Below are 20,217 nucleotides of genomic sequence, written 5' to 3' on the forward strand. Positions count from 1 at the left end.
GGTCTAGTCACTTCAGAGGATGTCGAGTCAGTCCAGGTGAGAAACCAGGACTTTTACCCTTATGCCTCTAGGTCCCCATATGTTGACACCTTTCAGGAACTGGTGGAGAGGGATCTTTTGCAGCTGTCGAGGGGGTCATCCCATACTGTCACTTCCAATCTTACCCCTGAAGAGCGTTTTTCCCTAAATAAACTGCAGAATAACAATGACATTATTATACGCAATGCAGATAAGGGAGGCTCGGTGGTGGTTTTGGATAGGGACGCTTATCGGGCTGAGGCCCTCAGACAGCTGGGAGATGTGGACACATATCTGGGTTTGAAAATGGATCCCACCCCCGATTTTAAAAATAGACTATGTAGTCTTCTTTTATGTGGGGAAACCATGGGGGTCATTGATTCTAGATTAAGGAATTTCCTGGAAGTCAAATCTCCCATTATCCCCATTTTCCATCACTTGCCTAAAATTCACAAGCCGGGCTCTCCCCCAGAGGGCAGGCCCATTGTGGCCGGTATTGGGTCCCTGGGGGAGCGCCTAGGCTCCTGGGTTGATTCCCTACTCCAGCCCTTAGACGCCTTCCGGGATACCTGAAGGATACTAAACATCTATTAGCCAGCATGAGAGGTGTGGAATGGGGGACTGACTACATTTGGATTACAGTAGATGTTAAGTCCTTGTACTCCTGCATTCCACACAGTCTGGCATTGAAGGCGTTGGACTTTCACCTCTCCAGGTACTCTGACTATTCGGAAGATCTCCGCACTTTCATTCTTATGGCCGTCGAGTACCTCCTGGCCCACAACTACTTCATGTTTGACGGCAGCTTCTTCCTCCAGAGACGGGGCGCATCTATGGGCGCCAAATTCTCACCATCCCTTGCGAATTTATACATGGGGTGGTGGGAGGAACATCGTGTCTTTGGGGGGGACTGCCGTCTACTGGAGAATGTTGTGTGGTACGGGAGGTACATCGACGACCTTTTGATTATCTGGAGGAGCGATGCTTCCAGTGCGGCCTCTTTGGTAGAATATTTCAATCAAAACAATTTGAATTTACAGTTTACATACACGGTTGACACACTGTCCATTAATTATTTAGATGTTACACTGTGTGGGGATGCGGATACTGGGCTTGTCAACACCACAACCTATAGGAAACCGTGTAGTGGTAACGCAACTCTCAGGGCTGACAGTTGCCACCCGGCACATACTATTCGGGGCATTCCTGTTGGCGAATTCATTAGAGCCAGACGAAATTGCTCGAAGGAGGAAAATTTGCTGGGTGAGCTGGATATTGTTGAGAGACGCTTGAGAGTTCGCGGTTATCCGTCAAGGCTAATCAGGAGGGGCAGACTTAGAGCCATGGAGAGGTCACAGTCTGAGCTATTACAGAATAATGGTGGCCCGGCTCAGGGCCAACAAAAGCCAACTTTTGTGACCACTTACTCAGCAGAATACAGGAGTGTGACCAATATCATCTCCAGATATCTGCCTATTTTGGAGGGAGATGTAGGTCTCTCGCCTGTCCTGAAGGATGGTGTCAGATTTTCCAGCCGGCGGGCTCCCACTCTGGGACAGATGCTCTCTCCCAGTCTATTTACATCTGGCACCACAACGGACACCTGGTTGACAGTCAAGGGATCTTATAGGTGTGGGATCGCGACATGCAGGTATTGCCACCTACACAACAAAACTAGAACGGCTGTCTCTGCCTCTAATGGCCATACTTATAATCTCAAGCAGTTTATTAACTGTGGCACCTGTTATGTAGTTTATCTAATTGACTGCACCTTTTTTTCCGTACAATATGTTGGGTGTTCCACCAGGCCTTTAAGACAGAGAATAGCCAAACACTATCTAGGGGCAGGGTGGTCCACTACTAACATCTCAAACGTGGCTAAACACTTTAGGGAGGTGCATGGGGGAGACATGAAAGGTTTTCGGTTTCAAGGAATAGAGAGAGTCATGTCACCGAAAAGAGGGGGGGGGGGGATCTGTACAAAATTCTTCTCAAAAAGGAGGCAATGTGGATACATCGCCTGGGGACCAGGTTACCCCATGGCCTTAATGCTAGGTGGGACTTAGCGCTCATCACACATTAGCCTGTTCCCCCCCTTCTCTCTCTCCTCCCTTCCTCCTTTATCTCTTCCCCCCCCTCCCCTTTCTTCTTTTCTCTTTTTTCCCCCCTCCTTTTCCTTCCTTCTCTCCTCTTTGCCCCCCCCCCCTTCTTTGGAAGCCTTCTGTATGATCAACTATTGCCCAGTGGGATATAAATCCCCCCCTTTTTCCCATTACTTGTAATTTTTCTATTTATGGGCAGGGTCCGTATATGCCTCATATATATTTATGATGTTGTGATCACCCGCGCTGTTCTTTTGCTACATTTTATTCATTCATTCTTTGGTTCATTGTATTTTGTATTTTGCATTTTATATTGATTTTAACCTATGTGTATAGTGTGTTGCCCTGTAACGTGTTTTCACAGGTAATTACCTGTCTACCACACTTAGACCACTTTTTCCTTCACTTCTCCCTCTTGGGGCGGAGTCCTAAGTGGTCGGCACAGGATATCCTCCTACTTATAGGAGGTTTTGCCATTTTTTAACCAGCTATGATTAAGAGCTGAGATAGCACGAAACATGTTAGCGTTTTGATGCATGTGCATACTCTTATATTGGACACGTCCTAAATAAAGCTACCGTTTGGAATCCTGGACTGGTGCGGACCTTCTTGCTGTATGGCGGCATTCAAGTGAGTAATTTGGGCACCTCCAAAAGGCGGAGCTCAAATTGTGAAAACCGCACCATAAGTTGGCCTCTAGCAATAGCTGGGAGCCAAAATACAACTTGCCCTGCTGAACAACGGAGAATAGTGGTCCTGAACGCTTGCAAAGGACAGAAGGAAAACATAGAAATACACTAATGTATTTAGACCGTTTAGCCCTTCTAATCCCTCCTCATTGGTGATTAATCACAAATGTAATTTGCGCTCTCAGCTGTGTCAGATCAGGAATCTCCGCTGCCACGGCAGAGAAGCTAATTTGTAAAGACAGGATGTTAACCCTATGTCTGCTTCCATGAAAGCAGCAAGTAAGCACACCAGATTTATTGCAGGATTTGCATCAGCTGTAACAGAAAGCTTTTTCTTTAAAGGCTATTATGCTGTTGCTTATCTTTTAGGGCAGAGAGGAAGTTCGGAGTTCAGGTCCACTTTAACATCGCCAGGACATTTGTCACAGCGGGGTAAGACTTTTTTTCGGCTTCACCCCACACCCAAATCTCCCAAGAGCCTTTATTAACATGCATGTATCTGTGATCGCCTCTAGCCTTAATTAGTTGCTAGGACCAGTCCATACACGGAACGCTACATCATCTTGTAATACACGCTAATCAGCTTGCTTTCAGAATTTTCCTTGTTCACGTTTACGCTTAGTTGCACTTTAACCCTTTCACTGCCAGAGAGCCCAGAAGGATCCTAACTAACTCAGTGAGGGACATTTATCAAGAGAGTCTGAGATAAAATATTGGTAGGTTTATAGAAATCCGCGCACAACAGTCTCAGACATCTTAAGAAATCTGTATAATAGTGTAGTTTCCTTCTTAAAAACTGTTCTAAAATTGGAGGCGTTAGGAAGGTTTCTCAGTGTGTGAAGGAAATTGCTGTTGCTGAGGTAACCAATTCATCGGCTCTATTGATACCAACAGGCTCTGAGTAAATCATGCATAGCCTGCAGTGCACAATCTGTGGAAGTGCTACGCCGCTGTCTTCTGCTGCCTGCAGCTCCGGGTACTGGGTCCTGTAACTTCCTCCAGTCACAGCCAGTCTGCGCAAGAGGAAGTGCACTCAATACTTCCCAGCGGCTGCTGGTAAGATACGCAAATAGCGCACTTTATTTGCGTCAGACTGGCCACGACTGGAGGAAGATTCAGAACCCGGTACCGGAGCTGCAGGCAGTGGAGGACGGCGGTGTAGGATCGATTCGTGCCCATGGGGCTGGAGAAAGCCCCAGGTATGTATAAAAAAAGTATATGTTGTCTCTAGTACACACTTATTTGCATGCAGAATAGATCCCCCTGCTAGTTAGAACTGTTAAACCACTTGAGGTCCAGAGGTTTATACCCCCCCCTAGCGACCCTAGTTTTTGTTCAGCACTTCACAACTGTAAGGATATATTGCTCGGTCATACAACTTAGCACCCAAATTAATTTTACCTCCATTTCTTCTCCCAAATAGGAGTTTTCTTTTGGTGGTATGATTGCTGCTGCGATTTTTTTTTTTTTTATATTAACCACTTTACCCCCGGCGGTACGAATTTCTCCGTCCTTTTTTCCATCCTTTCACCCCCAGGGACGGAGAAATCCGTACCTTCCGCGCTCCCGCCGCTCGTGCACACCGCCGATCGCTCGCCCGGAGATCAATGAACGGGAAAATCCATTCCCGTTCGTTGATCTAAGCCCCCGCAATGATCCGCTGCTTCTATTAGAAACAGCGCGATCATTGTGATTCTCCCAGCCTCCTACTGCTTCCTGTAAGCGTCCTTCCGGACTCTTACAGGTCGCATGTAAACAGACTCACTGTGGCCATCTTGTGGCCAAATAGTAAACTACACCCTAAAGCATTTTACACATACAATTACATTGGGTTACTCAATAAATTAACTCATTATCTCCCACATTCCCCAATTATTTTTTTTTGTAATTTAAAAAAACAAAACAAAAATACAACTAAAAAAAAAAAAAAAAACATAAATAGTTACCTTAGGGACTGAACTTTTTAAATATTTATGTCAAGAGGGTATAACACTGTTACTTTATAAACTATGGGCTTGAAAATTAGGGATGGACGCAAAACTGAAAAAAAAAATGCACCTTTATTTCCAAATAAAATATTGGCGCCAAACATTGTGATAGGGACATAAATTTAAATGGTTTTATAACCGGGACAAATGGGCAAATACATTACATGGGTTTTAATTACAGTATGCATTATGTAAAAACTATAATGGCTGAAAACTGAAAAATAATATTTTTTCCCCACATTTTTTCCTATTTTCCCATTAAAACACATTTAGAATAAAATAATTCTTGGCATAATGTCCCACCTAAAGAAAGCCTAATTGGTGGAGAAAAAAACAAGATATAGTTCATTTAATTGCGATAAGTAATAATAAAGTTATAGACGAATGAATGGATGGAGCGCTGAAAGGTGAAAATTTCTCTGGTGTTCAAGGGGTAAAACCCCTCAGTGGTGAAGTGGTTAAAAATGAGCAAAATGTTTACTTTTTTCTTTTTTTATCTCCCACCCCCCCCCTCCCCAAATTGATCCTACACTACGTTACATACAGTAGCTATGGATTTGAGGGATTAGATAGTGAGCCCATCAGAGAAACAGTTACAGCTCATTTCCATATAGCACGCTTTCATGAACGCTTATTCAAATGCTATCGCAGGGACAGCAGACAGTGCATAGACTGCCCTGTCTGCCATTTAATGCTGAACCAAGCGCATGGTTTGCTGCATTTCGGGGTGCTTCAGCCTGTGATCCCATTCAGTATAATGAATGGGATTGCATGCCCCGCCCCCCGCCGGACGTTACATGGAATCAAGGCCTTAGTGACAAGACCACATACTCTGTACAGCGGTACGCAAGTTGTCAGCGCTATATAAATCTTTGGTACTTTTCCGTTAGCCGGGTGCATCCGCTAGGTGGCAGCAGAGTTACATCTTTCCCTACTATCCATGGCGGCCTGGAGGGGGAATAGTAATTAACGCCACCTCAGCGATCCCTATCTTTCCCTACTATCCATGGCATTAATTACTATTCCCCCTCCAGGCCGCCATGGATAGTAGGGAAAGATGCAACTCTGCTGCCACCTAGCGGATGCGCCCGGCTAACGGAAAAGTACCAAATCTTTTTGTAATAAATACAAAACACAGTCTGCCAGCACTAATCAGCCGCTGGCAGGCTGATCGCTGCGGCCGTCTGCTTACAATGACAGAAGCTCGTTCGAGTTCCCGTCTAATCCCGCAAGAGGATGCCATATGGCGCCCTGGAGGAACAACAGAGCCACTCTGCGGCCTCCAATCGGCGTTAGGAGGTCGCATAAAGGTTAAGAAGAAAAATCTTTCAGTAATGCTTTGATAAATCTGGCCCTGTGTTTCTCAAACCTGTCCTCGTGACTTCTCAATTGTGCATTTGCAGGCAACCTCACCTATGCACAGGTGGGATAATTAGTCCCTCAGCAACATGGAATCCACCTAGCTGAGATGCTAATGACCCCACCTGTGCATAGGTGAGGCTGCTTGCAAAACATGCAGCATTGCGGAGTCACAAGGACAGGTTTGAGAAACACTGATAAACTTCTAATACTGAATTTACCCATTGAGAACAAACACTGCTGATGCAGAATGTTTATTTTCTCAACAGGAGGTGGGACAAAGAAAAAAAAAAAACTTACTTTCTTCTTTCTCCTTCTTCATATATTTCATCCCTGCCATAAGAGCTCCACCCAGAGCGAGAGTGATTGCCAGAGACTTCCAGGAAACCGGCTACTGGTACAAATAGAGAGACAAGAGTCATGGTTACTATAATCTATCTGCTTAGGGAGGGAGTCGCGCCACGTTAGGCCTAGTGCAAACTACATGCGATTCCGATTTTTTTTTTATCGGATGCGATTTTTTATTCTGATTAAAAAACGCACTGCATGCTGCTATGTTGGTACTTATCCGTTAGCCGGGCGCATCCTCTAGGTGGCGACAAAACTCCACCAGAGTTACATCTTTCCCTATCCATGTCGGCCTGGAGGGGGAATAGTAATTAGCGCCACCTGCCGGATGCGCCCGGCTAACGGATAAGTACCGCTATGTTTTTTTAATTGGAATCAAAAATCGGACATATAATTTTATTTATTTTTTTTAATCGGAATCGCATGCAGTGTGCAAGAGGCTTAAAACGGTCTATGCCTTTCACAGTGTAAATGTAGACTGCAGCAGACAAATGACACCAGCATCAAAAACAGCAAGTAAGGAAACTGTGTGGAAATCTCAATGGAAGTATACCTGAAGTGTCAGGGAAGCTGTCTTATTTATTTTTACATACCAGCTGCAGCATGGCAGTACTGCTGCACCTAAACAAGCACTTGGCTAATCTAGTCACACCTCAGTAAGAGCACCTGATCTGCATGCTTGTTCAGTAGGGATGGGGATGCTTAGGGGAACTCATGGAGAAGCATGTAATTAGTTTGAACAGATGATAGATGATGAAATAGCAGCTGTTTTACCACCTTGCACCATTCTATTTTGATTAGATTTTAGCAGAAATCTGTACAAGACTTTATGCAATGTGGCTACCCCTAACTTTGATCTGATCGCTGGAGTAGAAAGCAATCCATGAACCAGTGCAAGTCCATTCACAGTATAGTACACTTGGTAGACTGCTCCCCAGAAGTCTGCCGAGGTTGCTTGCAGGGCTGTGGAGTTGGAGTCGTGGAGTCGGAGTAATTTTGGGTGCCTGGAGTCGGAGTCGGGAAAAAAATGCACCGACTCCTAATGAATTTAAACAGTAATTAAAATAGAAAATATGATAAAATGTTCTGTCTCAGATAATAGTCATCATAAATAATTTATATATACAGTAATAGCCGTGCTTAGTCCACAAAAATGAAATAAACCAATCAAAATCAGTTACTTGTGCTGCTTCAATAAAGCAGTCCCCGTATTTTTAAAGTCAGATATACACATCTGATTGTGACTGTACAGTATATATGATGTGTACACAAGAATATATATATATATATATATATATATATATATATATATATATATATATATATATATATATATATATATATATATATATATATATATATATATATATATATATTCACTAAATAACATCTATGCTATAAGAATAAAGCCTGATGTGTAGCCATGTCACTAATAGAGATGGTCAATGAGTTGATTCTGATTTATGCAAATGTACTTTGCTCATGAAATCAAATAATTTGATTTGTTAAAATTTGGTTTGGTGACTACGAATTAAATGGTACCTGAGAAGGATGAAAAGAAAAGTGTTATACATACCTGGGGCTTCTTCCAGCCCCCTTCAGGCTAATCAGTCCCTCGCTGTCCTCCACCACCCGGATCTTCTGCTATGAGTCCTGGTAATTCAGCCAGTCAGCGCAGTCCAACCGCATGCCGCTTACACTGCCAGGTGTGTTCTGCACAATAGTGCTGCACAGGTGTAGTACGCTCCCGGCAGCGGAGTGTGTGCATGCTCACTACGCCCGACTGGCTCAAGTACCTGGACTCATAGCAGAAGATCCAGGTGGCGGAGGAGGACAGCAAGGGACTGAAGTAAGCCCCAGGTATGTATAAAACTTTAATTTCATCTGTCTCAGGTTTACTTTGTTACACAGTAGTACTTCACTCTACATATGCACTCTCCACAAAGCTGCAGGGAATCCACTGGGAATGTTGTGCACATTGAGCACAGAGGTGTTTATCACCCATAAACTTGGTTCAGATTGTACAGGAAGAATGTGTAATAGAGGCAGAATCCCCTTATTCCCCTGCAGAGTACCTGCACATCACTCTTACATGTACCCACAGTCACATTGCCTAGGGCCTGATAGATGTTCTTTGTTCTGGTCTGTACCTTTTACAAGTACTCTTACCAAGGACTAGTTTTAGTCTATGACTAAAGGGAATAAATATGGCAGTCTCCATATCCTTCTCACTTCAGTTGTCTTTTAAAATTCCTAAGCGTTGGCAGGTAAAAGACGAATTTCATGTTACATACTTTTAATAAACAAGATTGTAATATGCAAATTAGAGGAGTCGGAGTCGTGGAGTCGGCGGAATCCTAAACTGAGGAGTCGGAGGATTTTTGTACCGACTCCACAGCTCTGGTTGCTTGATGATCCAGAAAGATCTTTAAGTGACAATTGGCAGGCAAGTCCATTGTTCCCCTCCCGCTGGACAAGCAGCACCTGCGTGACATCACGGGGCAGTGCTGTGAACAATGGGAACTGCGTCACTGGGGGTGAGAAGATCCGCCCAGGGGATCGCTCACCGGTTGGGGTTGCTGGCTGCCATGCACATGCCTGATTATCATCTGAGGCAGTCAGTGTGTATGAGCCTTGTGGCAGGGCCCTCCCTCCTTGGGCTTCTGTGCATCCTGCTCACAGAGTAACGTGAACATGAATTACTGAGACTATTAAAGAGGAACTGTAAACAGAAAAAAAATCCTCTCAGCGATGTCCAGTAAAAATGCCTGGGACGAACCATTTTTACTCCTGGCAGAGTAACCGTTATTTTTTTCTTTATTCCAGTAGTTGTAACTGTTATACAGTGAAGGTTGTAACCACCTTTTTTTTACTGACTGATGTCATCTGAAGGTGCCCAATGCATGTGTGGAGAGAGAAGTGCAGTTAGAGAACTAGCTGAAGGAGGCTAAAAGTAGTTTGTATATACAAACAAAATTGAATGGTTGTTGTAAAGCAGTTTTAGTAAAGTAATTGTAGCAGGGTAAATGAATGGAGAATAGTGAGGAGCGCAATGACCTAATTACGTTTACGCGAAATGTCGCGTAATTCGCGAAATTAAGATTATGGCCATAATAGAAATTTTGCAAATTTCACGAAATTACATGAAATTTCGCGTCTATGGGGAATTTTGTAATTACAATAGATTTTTCATAAGTAGGATCATTTACTTAACACAAGCAAATCAGAATTTTGTGTTTAACACGAAAATCCTTCAGTTCTTGAAATTGTGTTCCAGTCCAGAGCCTCCTGATACATTTAAAGCGACAGCACTTGCAGGGACCTTTGCATCATCAGATATTGCAAAACCAAGTGTCATGATCACTAAATGCACCTTGACAAAGGGCTGGTGCACACCAGAGCGGTTCATGAGCGTTTTTAAAAATGCTTGGGGATAGAAAACCGCTTGGGTAATGTATTTCAATGGGATGGTGCACACCAGAGCGGCTCGTTTTTTCCACAAACGCAAATTCAGGTCCTGCAGCATTTTGTAGATTTCTGAGGCGTTTCTGCCTCAATGTTAAAGTATAGGAGAGTGAAAAACCGCTCTGAAAAACGCTAGATCAGAGCGGTTTTCCAGGCGTTTTTGTTACAGAAGCTGTTCAGTAACAGCTTTACTGTAACAATATTTGTAATCTGCTACACAAAAACCCTCCAAAAATTGCTAGGCATGTTTAGAAAACCTCTAAACATGCCTAGAATCGCTCTGAAATCTGCTTCAAAAACATCTAGCGCGTTGCGGATCTGCTAGCGGTTTTTGGTGTGCACTGGGCCAAAGAGCACGACTTAGAAGTGGCTGCAGATAGAGCCTCCTGATACATTTAAAGCGACAGCACATGTAGGGTCCTTTGCATTATCATTAATTGCAATCGATGAGTGACTTTCCTGAGTTTAGTCATTACCTAAATGTGCATAATTACTATTAGGGCTGGGGCACACCGAGCGGCTTTTTGAGTGTTTCTGCAGCCGCTTGCAGCTGCGGATACGCTAGGGTAATGCATTTCAATGGGGGTGTGCACACCACAGTGGGAGGCGTTTTGCAGAAACTAATTCTCCCGGGGTGAGGCATTTTTTGGATTGCGGAGACGTTTCTGCCTCAATGTTAAGTATAGGACAAACGCAAACCGCTCTGAAAAACAGCAGATCAGAGCAGTTTGCCAGGCGGTTTTGTTACAGAAGCTGTTCAGTAACAGCTTTACTGTAACAATATATGAAATGTACTACACTGAAATCCGCAGCAGCAATCCGCAAAACGCCTCAGAAAAATTTAAAAAAGCGTTTAAAAATCTGCTAGCATTTTGCGGATCTGCTAGCGGGTTTTGGTGTGCCCCGGGCCTGAGAAATGAAATTATGTCCATTTTGTTAATTCAAATAACTTTGTTTCTGTAGAAGACATGAAATTACGAAATTTTGCAAGAGCGACGAATGCGATGAAACCCCGGCGCTGTTCCCACAATGTGTATGTACGTAATATGTAAGTTCGCGTTTACACATTACCTGTCCTGTGTTGCGGGTGCCCGCCTGTCTTCTGCTGCTCTTCTATTAGCTGCATAAACCACGCTGGCGTGCTATGCGGCAAGCAGAAGAGTGTTGGAAAATGCACGGGCACTGCAACACAGGACAGGTAATGTATAAATGCACATTTACACATTACACACACACATACATATGTACAGTGGAGAGGCGGTGGACAAGGTGGGCTCGGCCAATTCCCAAGATTTCATGCTGAAATCGGTCTGTGGTGTATAGGCAGCTGACAGATGTGTACCTAGCATTAAGGTAGCCATATCGCTAGCAATGATGGGCAGATTCGACCAAGAGACAAAACCCTCTCTAAGCGATATGGCTACCTTAATGCTAGGTACACACGTTTTAATTTTCTGACAGATTTTTCTGTCGGATCGATTATTTCCAACATGTCCAATCTGATTTCTGATCAATTTCCCATTTACTTCTATTGGAAATCCGATCAGACATGTCAGAAATAATCGATGACTGTAAATCTGGCAGATAATTGCATCATGTGTACCTAGCATTAGTTGTCAGTCTTTCAAGACTAAAGAAAAAGACTTTTTTTCTGGACAGAATATTTACAGTGCTGAGTGGACCCCCTGTAGTGTAGGGGGTTGGGGAGGAGGAGGATTGTGCTAAAGGTATGTCTTTACAAAGGGAGAGGTCAACACCCACAGACAAATGACTGCAGAAGGGGAAACAAACAAGCAGAAGCCTGCATTTGTCAGAATGTGTTGTTTACTATGGGTAGCTGTGCAGCCTTGCAGCCCCCACCTCTCCCATATCAGCGTGTTTTACTCACTTCATCCCAGCTGGAAGTCCTCCCTTATCAGCTCTTCCTACAGCCCTCCATTTCAGTAGCTCTATCTCTGCTCTGCCTGCCATGTGAGTTCACCGGAGATGCAGGCAGATGGGACAGAGATAACACAGAGATTGCAGGAGAGCTGTAGGAAGTGTGTGCGGAAAGCACAGGGCTTCCAGCTCCGATGAAGTTCCTTACACATACCAGCTGATCTGCAGGACGTGGAGCTGAGAGTGGCAGCGCAGATTCAGGGGGGCAGAGAGGAGGAAGATCTGTCACAGCAGCTGAGGCTGCAACATCGGCTGCTTCTGCCTCCCCTCGTGCACAACTACACATGTCCTTCCTTGATGACGGTGAGGACAACAGTTTTTTTTTCTCTCCCAACTACTGCTGGTGATGTCACTACCCAGGGGGCAGTGCGCACAACTAATTTATACATCCGCGGAGGAAACTCATGGAGGGGGCGTGGCTTAGCATTTAAAGGTGAAATTCCAGCAAAATGCTGGCTTTATATGAGGAAATACTGGGGTTTCCCCCATAAATTAGGTATGGCTATCTGCTGGCAATGAGTTGTCTTTGATGTTACAGTACCTCTTTAAGGCCCGTATTCACTACACGATTTTTCTGACGATTGCCAATTTTTTGAGCCACAAGCGATCGTTCCCACAATCTCGTGACGTGGGTACAGATGCACAAGTACGTGATCACCATTTGGCGACACGCAGCGATAACTACCGTCATAGTGGATCGAATCTTTAAAGGGGAACTGAAGTAACAGGTATACGGAGGCTGCCATATTTATTTCCTTTAAATCAATGCCAGTTGCCTGGCTGCCCAGCTGGTCTATTTCTCTGCAGTAGTGACTGAATAACATCAGAAACAAGCATGCAGCTTGTCAGATCTGACTTTAAAGTCTGAAACACCTGATCTGCTGCATGCTTGTTTAGGGGCTATGACTAATAGTATTAGAGGCAGAGGATCAGCAGGGCTGCCAGGCAACTGGTATTGCTTAAAAGGTAATAAACATGGCAGCCTCCATATACCTCTCTCTTCAGTTCCCCTTTAAGATCCTCAACGACTCCGTGCAAAGTACTGTGACCGCTTGACATCCCGTTCACGCCCGTCATGTAACATCGCGTGTAACCTCCAGCAGCGAGATGGATCGGGGAACCCTAGTCTTCCAGGGACGTCGCCGGGATCCATCTTCCTGGTCGTCAGGTGAGTATTCAGCTTCTCTCCAGTGTATGATCTGGCATTCTGTACCTTATTGCTTTATTGTCTGTTGTGTGTTGATGGTCATCCCCCTATTGTCCATGTCGGTAACCTCAGTGTTCTCCCCAGGCTCTTTTAGCCGGATGCTCCACCCGGCTAGTTTTGGTGAGCACCCGGCTGTCATCGGCTCACCTCCTCCTATGCGGTAAGCTGAGTTGCAGACAGAAGCACTGGACCTGCATTCTCTCATCTCGCCCCACCCACCTAATTTTTCATGCCACCCGGCTAGAAAAGCAAATTAATAGTAGTAGTAATAATAATAACTGGTCCAAACCCAAGCAGCCTAAAATTAACATAACAGTTTAATCAACACAAAATTAAGAGCATCCCATTGATCTACCCAACCGCGAGACCAATAAATGTTCACTAGCTTCTTAAACTGGCCATACAATCCTGATGGCACAATTACCTTCGATTTTACCAAATGCAAGTAGTTAAAGGACAACTGAACTGAGAGGGATATGGAGGCTGCCAGATTTATTTCCTTTCAAGCAATAACAGTTGCCTGGCAGTCCTGCTGATCCTTTGCCTCTAATACTTCTATCCACAGACCCTGAACAAGCATGCAGATCACATCACATTTGACATTACTGTCAGAATGACAAGATTCGCTGCATGCTTGTTTCCAGTTATTCAGACACTACTGCAGCCAAATAGATCAGCAGGGATGCCAGGCAACTGGCATTGTTAAAAAGGAAATAGATATCCGAAAGCATGTACTGGTCAATATATGTTGTATAAACACTGAAAATAAATATGAACGTTTAAAAAATTGCTCTTAGATGATTGGTGGAGTCCGGATTGGTGTTGCATACATTAGCCCCAATAAATATACTGCGGTATTTTAGGTAAACTTTCCTATTAGAAATAAGTGGGAGGATTGGACAGGGTTGTAAAAACTATTTGTGGCAGATTTTATGGTTCCATTCTCTGTCAGCACCTTAACTAAGTTTTGTATGATCTGCTCAGTTAAGGTTGACTCCTCCTATCCGATGTAAAATGGCTAGTTTGGTGCTGAGCATTAACCTTACCCCAGGTTTGGAAGGCTCTCCGCGACGATCACCAGGGGGTGGGGGAAAGGAGCTCAGCAGGCGAGTGGTCTTCAGGTGATTTGGCCATGATGCTGCATGATTATTGCAGAGCTGCAGAGGAAAAAAGACCAAGACTATGAACAATATGTGTACTTGCATACACTACACTCATACAGCATACAAAGCACACTCATATACTGTATACAGGTAGTCCCCGGTTAACGAATGAGATAGAGACCGTAGTTCTTAAGTCGGAACGTTGTGTCATCTCTGCCCCTGTACCTTCTCTGTGCCCCCCCCCCCCCCCCTCCTGTGCCTCCAGTGTCCCCCTCTGTGTCACCTCTGCCCTTTTAGGCTGGTTTCACACCAGGACGTTGCGTTTTAGGGGACGTTATGGTCGCATAACTTGCCCCTAACGCAACGCCTGGTGCTCTCTAATGTGGACGTCAGAGTGAGCCGCGTTGTGCAGCTTACTCTGGCGTCGGTGATGCCGTGATGCGTACTCTTGGACGCATGCGGCATGACGTGGTCCCGCCCGGCCAATCGCCGCACAGAGCGGCCGCTCCAGGTAGTAAACACTGCACGTCACTGAGTGCAGTGAATATTAATTAGCCACGTGCTTGGCTGTTCTCCGCTCCTCCCCAACATTACAGCGCATGTGCAGTCTAACGCGGCTCTGCTGCTTATAAAGTACTGCATGCAGTACGTTCTGTTATGGCGCAGCGTTACTGAGTAACGCAACGTGGGCACTGTGAACAGCCCGTTGATTTTTCATTGCTGCGTGGTGGGCTGCGTTACAGGCTGCTCTAACGTGCGCCTGTAACGTCCCACTGTGAAACCAGCCTTATACCTGTTTATACAAGGTTAAAAGCTATTTTTTCTTAGATTTTTTTTTTTAAATCGATTTTATCAAAAACTACAAGTCTAATTTGAAAACTTTTTTTTAACTTATTCCCATGGAAACAGAGAATCCATGCCGTTCGTATCGGCGGGTCGTTCGTAAATTGGGCGTTCGTAAGTCGGGGACCACCTGTATGCATATATAATCTAAACAGAACATGGACAATAGCAGCATGCTGCAAGTTTTTTTTTCTACCTTACATGGTAAACATATTACATGTGTCCCAATCTACTGACTTGAGATAGTTGACTCCAAAAATTGATTGGCATTTTGTGTATCGATTTTGCTGTAGCGATTCCCAACATGTGTCTAGCTATTTTTCTATTTATGCCTAGCGATTTTGAAGCATTTGCGTTAGGCAATTTTGTAGTTCTTGTGGCAAACAAGAAGTACACTCTGATCTGGAAGTGAACAGCTGTTGCCAAAAATCCACTTTGAAAAATCACTCTAGTCAGCGATTTTTCAAGAGATTTAGGCTCTATTCACACCTGCGTTTTCAAAATTGCAGGAGTGATTTTTCACGATTTCACACAGAAAAATCACTGAACACTGCGTCGATTTTGGCGCGATCGTGTTTTGAGCTTCTATAGCACTGAAACATGATTGCCTGGAAATCACCTGAAAATGGTGCAGGCGATGCGCTTGGCGTTTTTGGTCGATTTGCGGCCAAAGCAGAGCAGCCGCCGCCGAGTCACATGTGAGAGAATCACATGTGAGAGAGATGCACGGCGGCGGCTGCTCTGTGGTGGCGGCGCTGGAAGTGCTCCCGCTCTCTCTCCGTGTCAGAGCGGTCAGCTGTTTGATGTGAGAATATATCGGCACCTGGTCCTGGGGGGGGGAGAGGGGGGTCGGGCAGACATAGGCATGCTCTGCATGCTGAAGCAGTATCTGATATGCGGCTTTGTGTCCGGAGCTTGGGCAAAAGGCTACATAGTAAAAAAATTAGATTGATTTTTAAGTTCTGCATTGGCTTTTTGGCTCACTTAAATACTAAATAAAACATTGCTATAGAGATTTAAATTTCACTTTGGGGGCTAACAGTTACTCTTTAAAAAAAAAAAAAAAAAAAAAAGAGAGAAAAAAAAAAAAGTGCACAAAAAAGAACAAACAAACATACTACCTGCACCCCACTGCCTCCCGGATGCATCTGCACTGCTCCAGGCCACTCCAGGTGGCCCCGTTCAACCTCTGCAGCCAGTGTAATATTCAATCACCGACAGAGGAAATCCAAGATGGCCACGACCTGGAAGTACTTCCTGGGATACGGCTTAGATACTAATTGGAGGATGCCAGCGGAGGAGGGGAGCAAGGCAATTGATAGCTGGCAGGGCAAAAGTAGGCTAGCGACAATCAGATTGGGGGACTGGCAGGGCACCAGAAGGACACAGAGGCATGTTATTGGGCAGAGAACATGTCTTTGTGTCCTATGATCTATATAAAATCTGCTTTGGGTAGTCTTTAAATGACCAAGAGAGATTTCAACCAAAAGAACAAATGGTTGAAATGTACAGAACAGAAACCCGTAGGTTACCTCAACAACGTGATGGGGACTGAGTGCGAAAATCTATAAGGAAATTCTGCCAATGTGATTGGGTGGACAGCTTTAAAGTTTCAGATAGTTTGTAGTAATTACTCTACCCACTCTATTCACCTATGTGTTACAAGTTGTAGAGGGTACTGAGTAGAGAAGTGTTTTCTGATGTTTCCCATTGGGTCACCTCAAGTAGACTAGCACTGAAAACACAGCGCTAGTCTACCTTAGGGGACCCAGCAGGAAACCTCATAGGGAACAGTTCTCCAATCAGCAAACTCTCTACCGCACAAAGCATTGTGATTGGCTGAATAGTATTGGGCGTAGTTCACTGACGTATCTTAAAACCTAGCAGAGAGGGTGCCATCCACCCAATCAAGCTGACGGAATTTCCCTCTGAGGTTTCCTGCTGGGACCCCTAAAGTAAACTAGCACCAAAAAACAGTACGTCTGCTGCAGCAAGAGATGAGGTACAGCAGGGAAAAGGGAGCAAACATGGGATGTAACCACACTTGTATATGGAGAGGACACAGTGTGCTGTAGAATAACATGACATGCAATGTTTACCAGCAGCTACTGCCTGCTCAGATGTGCCTGCAAGAGTCAGGTGCTGTACCACTGCTCATGCTAGTGCAGTTGCAGCTACCTCCAAGAGCCCAGTGGACAGCAGACAACTTCTCATGTGAAAGGAGTACTTGCTTCTATTAAATACAGTTGCCCTTCTCCATACTCAACCATAAGCTACAGTGCAGAGTTGTGTGCATTGCTGCTTTAACAAGTCCTCAGTTTTCATTAGTGCAGAGACATTAGATGATTTCTATACCAACTCAGAGTCTGAGCAATTTTTGTGAACCCAGAGTCAGCGGTTTCATAAACTGAGAAGTCGGAGCTGGATGTCCACTACCTATGCGACGTTCACAGTACAACGGTAGCATTGAGGTAAAATGAGTTGCAGTTCAGGGTTACATATAATGTGTAGTACAACTTTTTTGTTCTGTTGCATTTCTGTTATACAGGGAAACACAAAGTCCCTCTGTGAATGTGGCCTAAGGAGAAAGGGATAATTAAGCACATGCAGGTTATGAAGAAGAGCTAAAGTCCAGTACAGTACAATACAATAACATTTGTAAAGCGCTTTTCTCCCATAGGACTCCAAGCGCATAAGTACAGGCAGCATAGGTCGTGGGAGGCAAAGACAGTTAAGTAGGTAAGTACACAAAGACTACAACAGTAATAGGCTAGGGTTACAGTGCTGCAGCATAACTGCTGCTATGTAGCGTGGCTAGCTGTAATGCACAACCTACAAGACATTCATAGTGCGGAGGGGTCATTGCAGTATGGTGACGCATGGAGTGCATTCGTGCAAAACACTTGCGTTAAGTGTGGGTGAAGCATACTTTTCATTGACTGTTTGCTTCACTGTAGCCAAACCAATGCTCGGATAACATGCGATCCTATTTCCCATTCCTCTGCATTTCCGCTGTTACTGGGAACCCAATGGCCATTGTGGACGCAGCCCAGCAAAGAGGAAAATGGGTACTACACAGGCGTACGTTAAAAAGGGGCGCTGGGAAAAAAGGGCGCCGGGTTTTTAACGATAAGCATGGATAACGTTTAAAAATGTATTGTACTGTATTTCGTTTAAAATTAATGTTTTATAAAGTTATAAATCATTAAATAATGTGCATTAAATCGGCAATTGTAAAAACGTTAATCTTTCGTTTAAATAGTGAAACGTATAATAACGTTTAAAAAAAAAAAATACTAAGTAACCCTCCCTGTACCTACCCCTAACCCCTAGACCCCCCTGTTGATGCCTAAACCTAAGACCCCCCCTGTTGGTGCCTAAGTAACCCTCCCTGTACCTACCCCTAACCCCTAGACCCCCCTGTTAGTGCCTAAACCTAAGACCCCCCTGTTGGTGCCTAAACCTAAGACCCCCCTGTTACTGCCTAAACCTAAGACCCCCCTGTTGGTGCCTAAACCTAAGACCCCCCTGTTGGTGCCTAAACCTAAGACCCCCTGTTGGTGCCTAAACCTAAGACCCCCCTGTTGGTGCCTAAACCTAAGACCCCCCTGTTGGTGCCTAAACCTAAGACCCCCCTTTTGGTGCCTAAACCTAAGACCCCCCTTTTGGTGCCTAAACCTAAGACCCCCCTGTTGGTGCCTAAACCTAAGACCCCCCTGTTGGTGCCTAAACCTAAGACCCCCCTGTTAGTTTATTCGTTTAAAAATAATGTTAAAAAAAAATGTACTGTTTTTCGTTTAAAAATAATGTTTAAAAAAAAAAATATTGTACTGTTTTTCGTTTAAAAATAAAATTTAAAAATGTATAAATCATTAAATAATGTGTAATCATGAGAAACAGTAATAAAACATTAAGTCTCCGGGCGCCGCTTTTAAAACGTTATTTTTCTCCGGCGCCCTTTTTTCCTATCGGGCGCCCATTAAACGATATTTATTATAGGAGTGAATGGCGGCGCCCGATTTGTCCACTAGCCTCAGGCGCCCGAATTTACTGTTTCCACTACACAGAGCATATAAGTATTGGATACAGTAGGGACAATATAATGGAGGAGGGGCTGTAGGTAGAAATACACTAGCTATAGCCTGTGTATTTCTACCTGACAGCCCCACCTCCATTATACTGGATGGTGTACAGTACAGGCAGTCTGAAAACTAAATACAGGCTCTGTGGGGAAGATACAGGCAGCGTACAGAGAGGTTATGAGGTAAGAACAGATAGGGCATATTGGTTAGTAATTTAGGGAGTTCTCCTCACCCGAAGCCAGCAGTACACAGGGGCTCCTCTGCTCGGTACTACCCTCAGCAGCACTGACAGCGGCGCCGCCATCTTTACTCTGACCTCCAGCGGCTCGCATGGATGGCACTTCCGGTGTGCGCTTCTTTCTGCTGTCCCCCGGAATAGTATACGCTGCAGTATAGTTCCGCATGCAGCCCTGGCGGGGTGGGGATATTACATCAATACACAGATACCTCAGTGGCGGGAAGCGTGAGGAGAGCCTCGGCTGTCACAGGACGTCACTAGCGGTCTCAAAATGCGCTTCCCGGCAGATTGCGCCTGTCACATAAAAAACACACACTGCCTGTAAAAGGAAGATAGAGGGACAGGGAGATTTGGTTCTCTAAGAGGGACAGTTGGGGAGCTATGTAAACTGTATTCCTATTATTGGAAAAAAAATTGCCCAGTTGCTTACCTGGGGCTTCTTCCAGGAAGCAGGTTATTTGGACATACCTCCCAACGTTTGAGATAAAAAAGAGGGACACGAGCCACACCTCGGCACACACCTAGTCACACATACCATAAGGGCTGGTTCAGACGGACGCTTGCAGAGCGTTTACAGCCAGCGTTAAGGGCTTGGTGTTAAACACTCCCATTCAAGTGAATGGGAGCGTTTGTACCAAGCTTTCAACTGCGTTTACACGAACTCGGCGTTCGGGTCCCAATTTTCCTCTGGCGTTCAAGGAGCACCTGGAAGCTACATGTAGCTTCCAGGGGCGGTTAACCGCGACGGCTAATGTCCCCCTAGGGCAGTGCTGTCCAACTTCACGGGCATGGGGGGCCATTTTTTTTCAGACCCCATGGTGGAGGGCCGAAGGTTCT

The 20,217-nt window shown here is 44.8% G+C and overlaps 1 protein-coding gene across 1 annotated transcript in view; it reads right to left on the reverse strand.

Moving 5' to 3' along the window:
- SCO1 (synthesis of cytochrome C oxidase 1) overlaps window positions 1–19,485 on the reverse strand; it is a 36,143-nt gene extending 16,658 nt beyond the window's left edge. The window contains exons 1-3 of the mRNA XM_068264597.1: window positions 19,375–19,485; window positions 14,161–14,271; window positions 6,457–6,547 (exon numbers count right to left, since the gene is read on the reverse strand). Of these exons, the coding sequence (XP_068120698.1) occupies window positions 6,457–6,547; window positions 14,161–14,271; window positions 19,375–19,446 (274 nt within the window). The 5' untranslated portion in view covers window positions 19,447–19,485. The remainder of the gene's footprint in view (window positions 1–6,456; window positions 6,548–14,160; window positions 14,272–19,374) is intronic.
- Window positions 19,486–20,217: the final 732 nt, after the last annotated feature.

Source organism: Hyperolius riggenbachi, chromosome 12 (assembly GCF_040937935.1).
Source record: "Hyperolius riggenbachi isolate aHypRig1 chromosome 12, aHypRig1.pri, whole genome shotgun sequence".
Lineage (NCBI taxonomy): Eukaryota > Metazoa > Chordata > Amphibia > Anura > Hyperoliidae > Hyperolius > Hyperolius riggenbachi.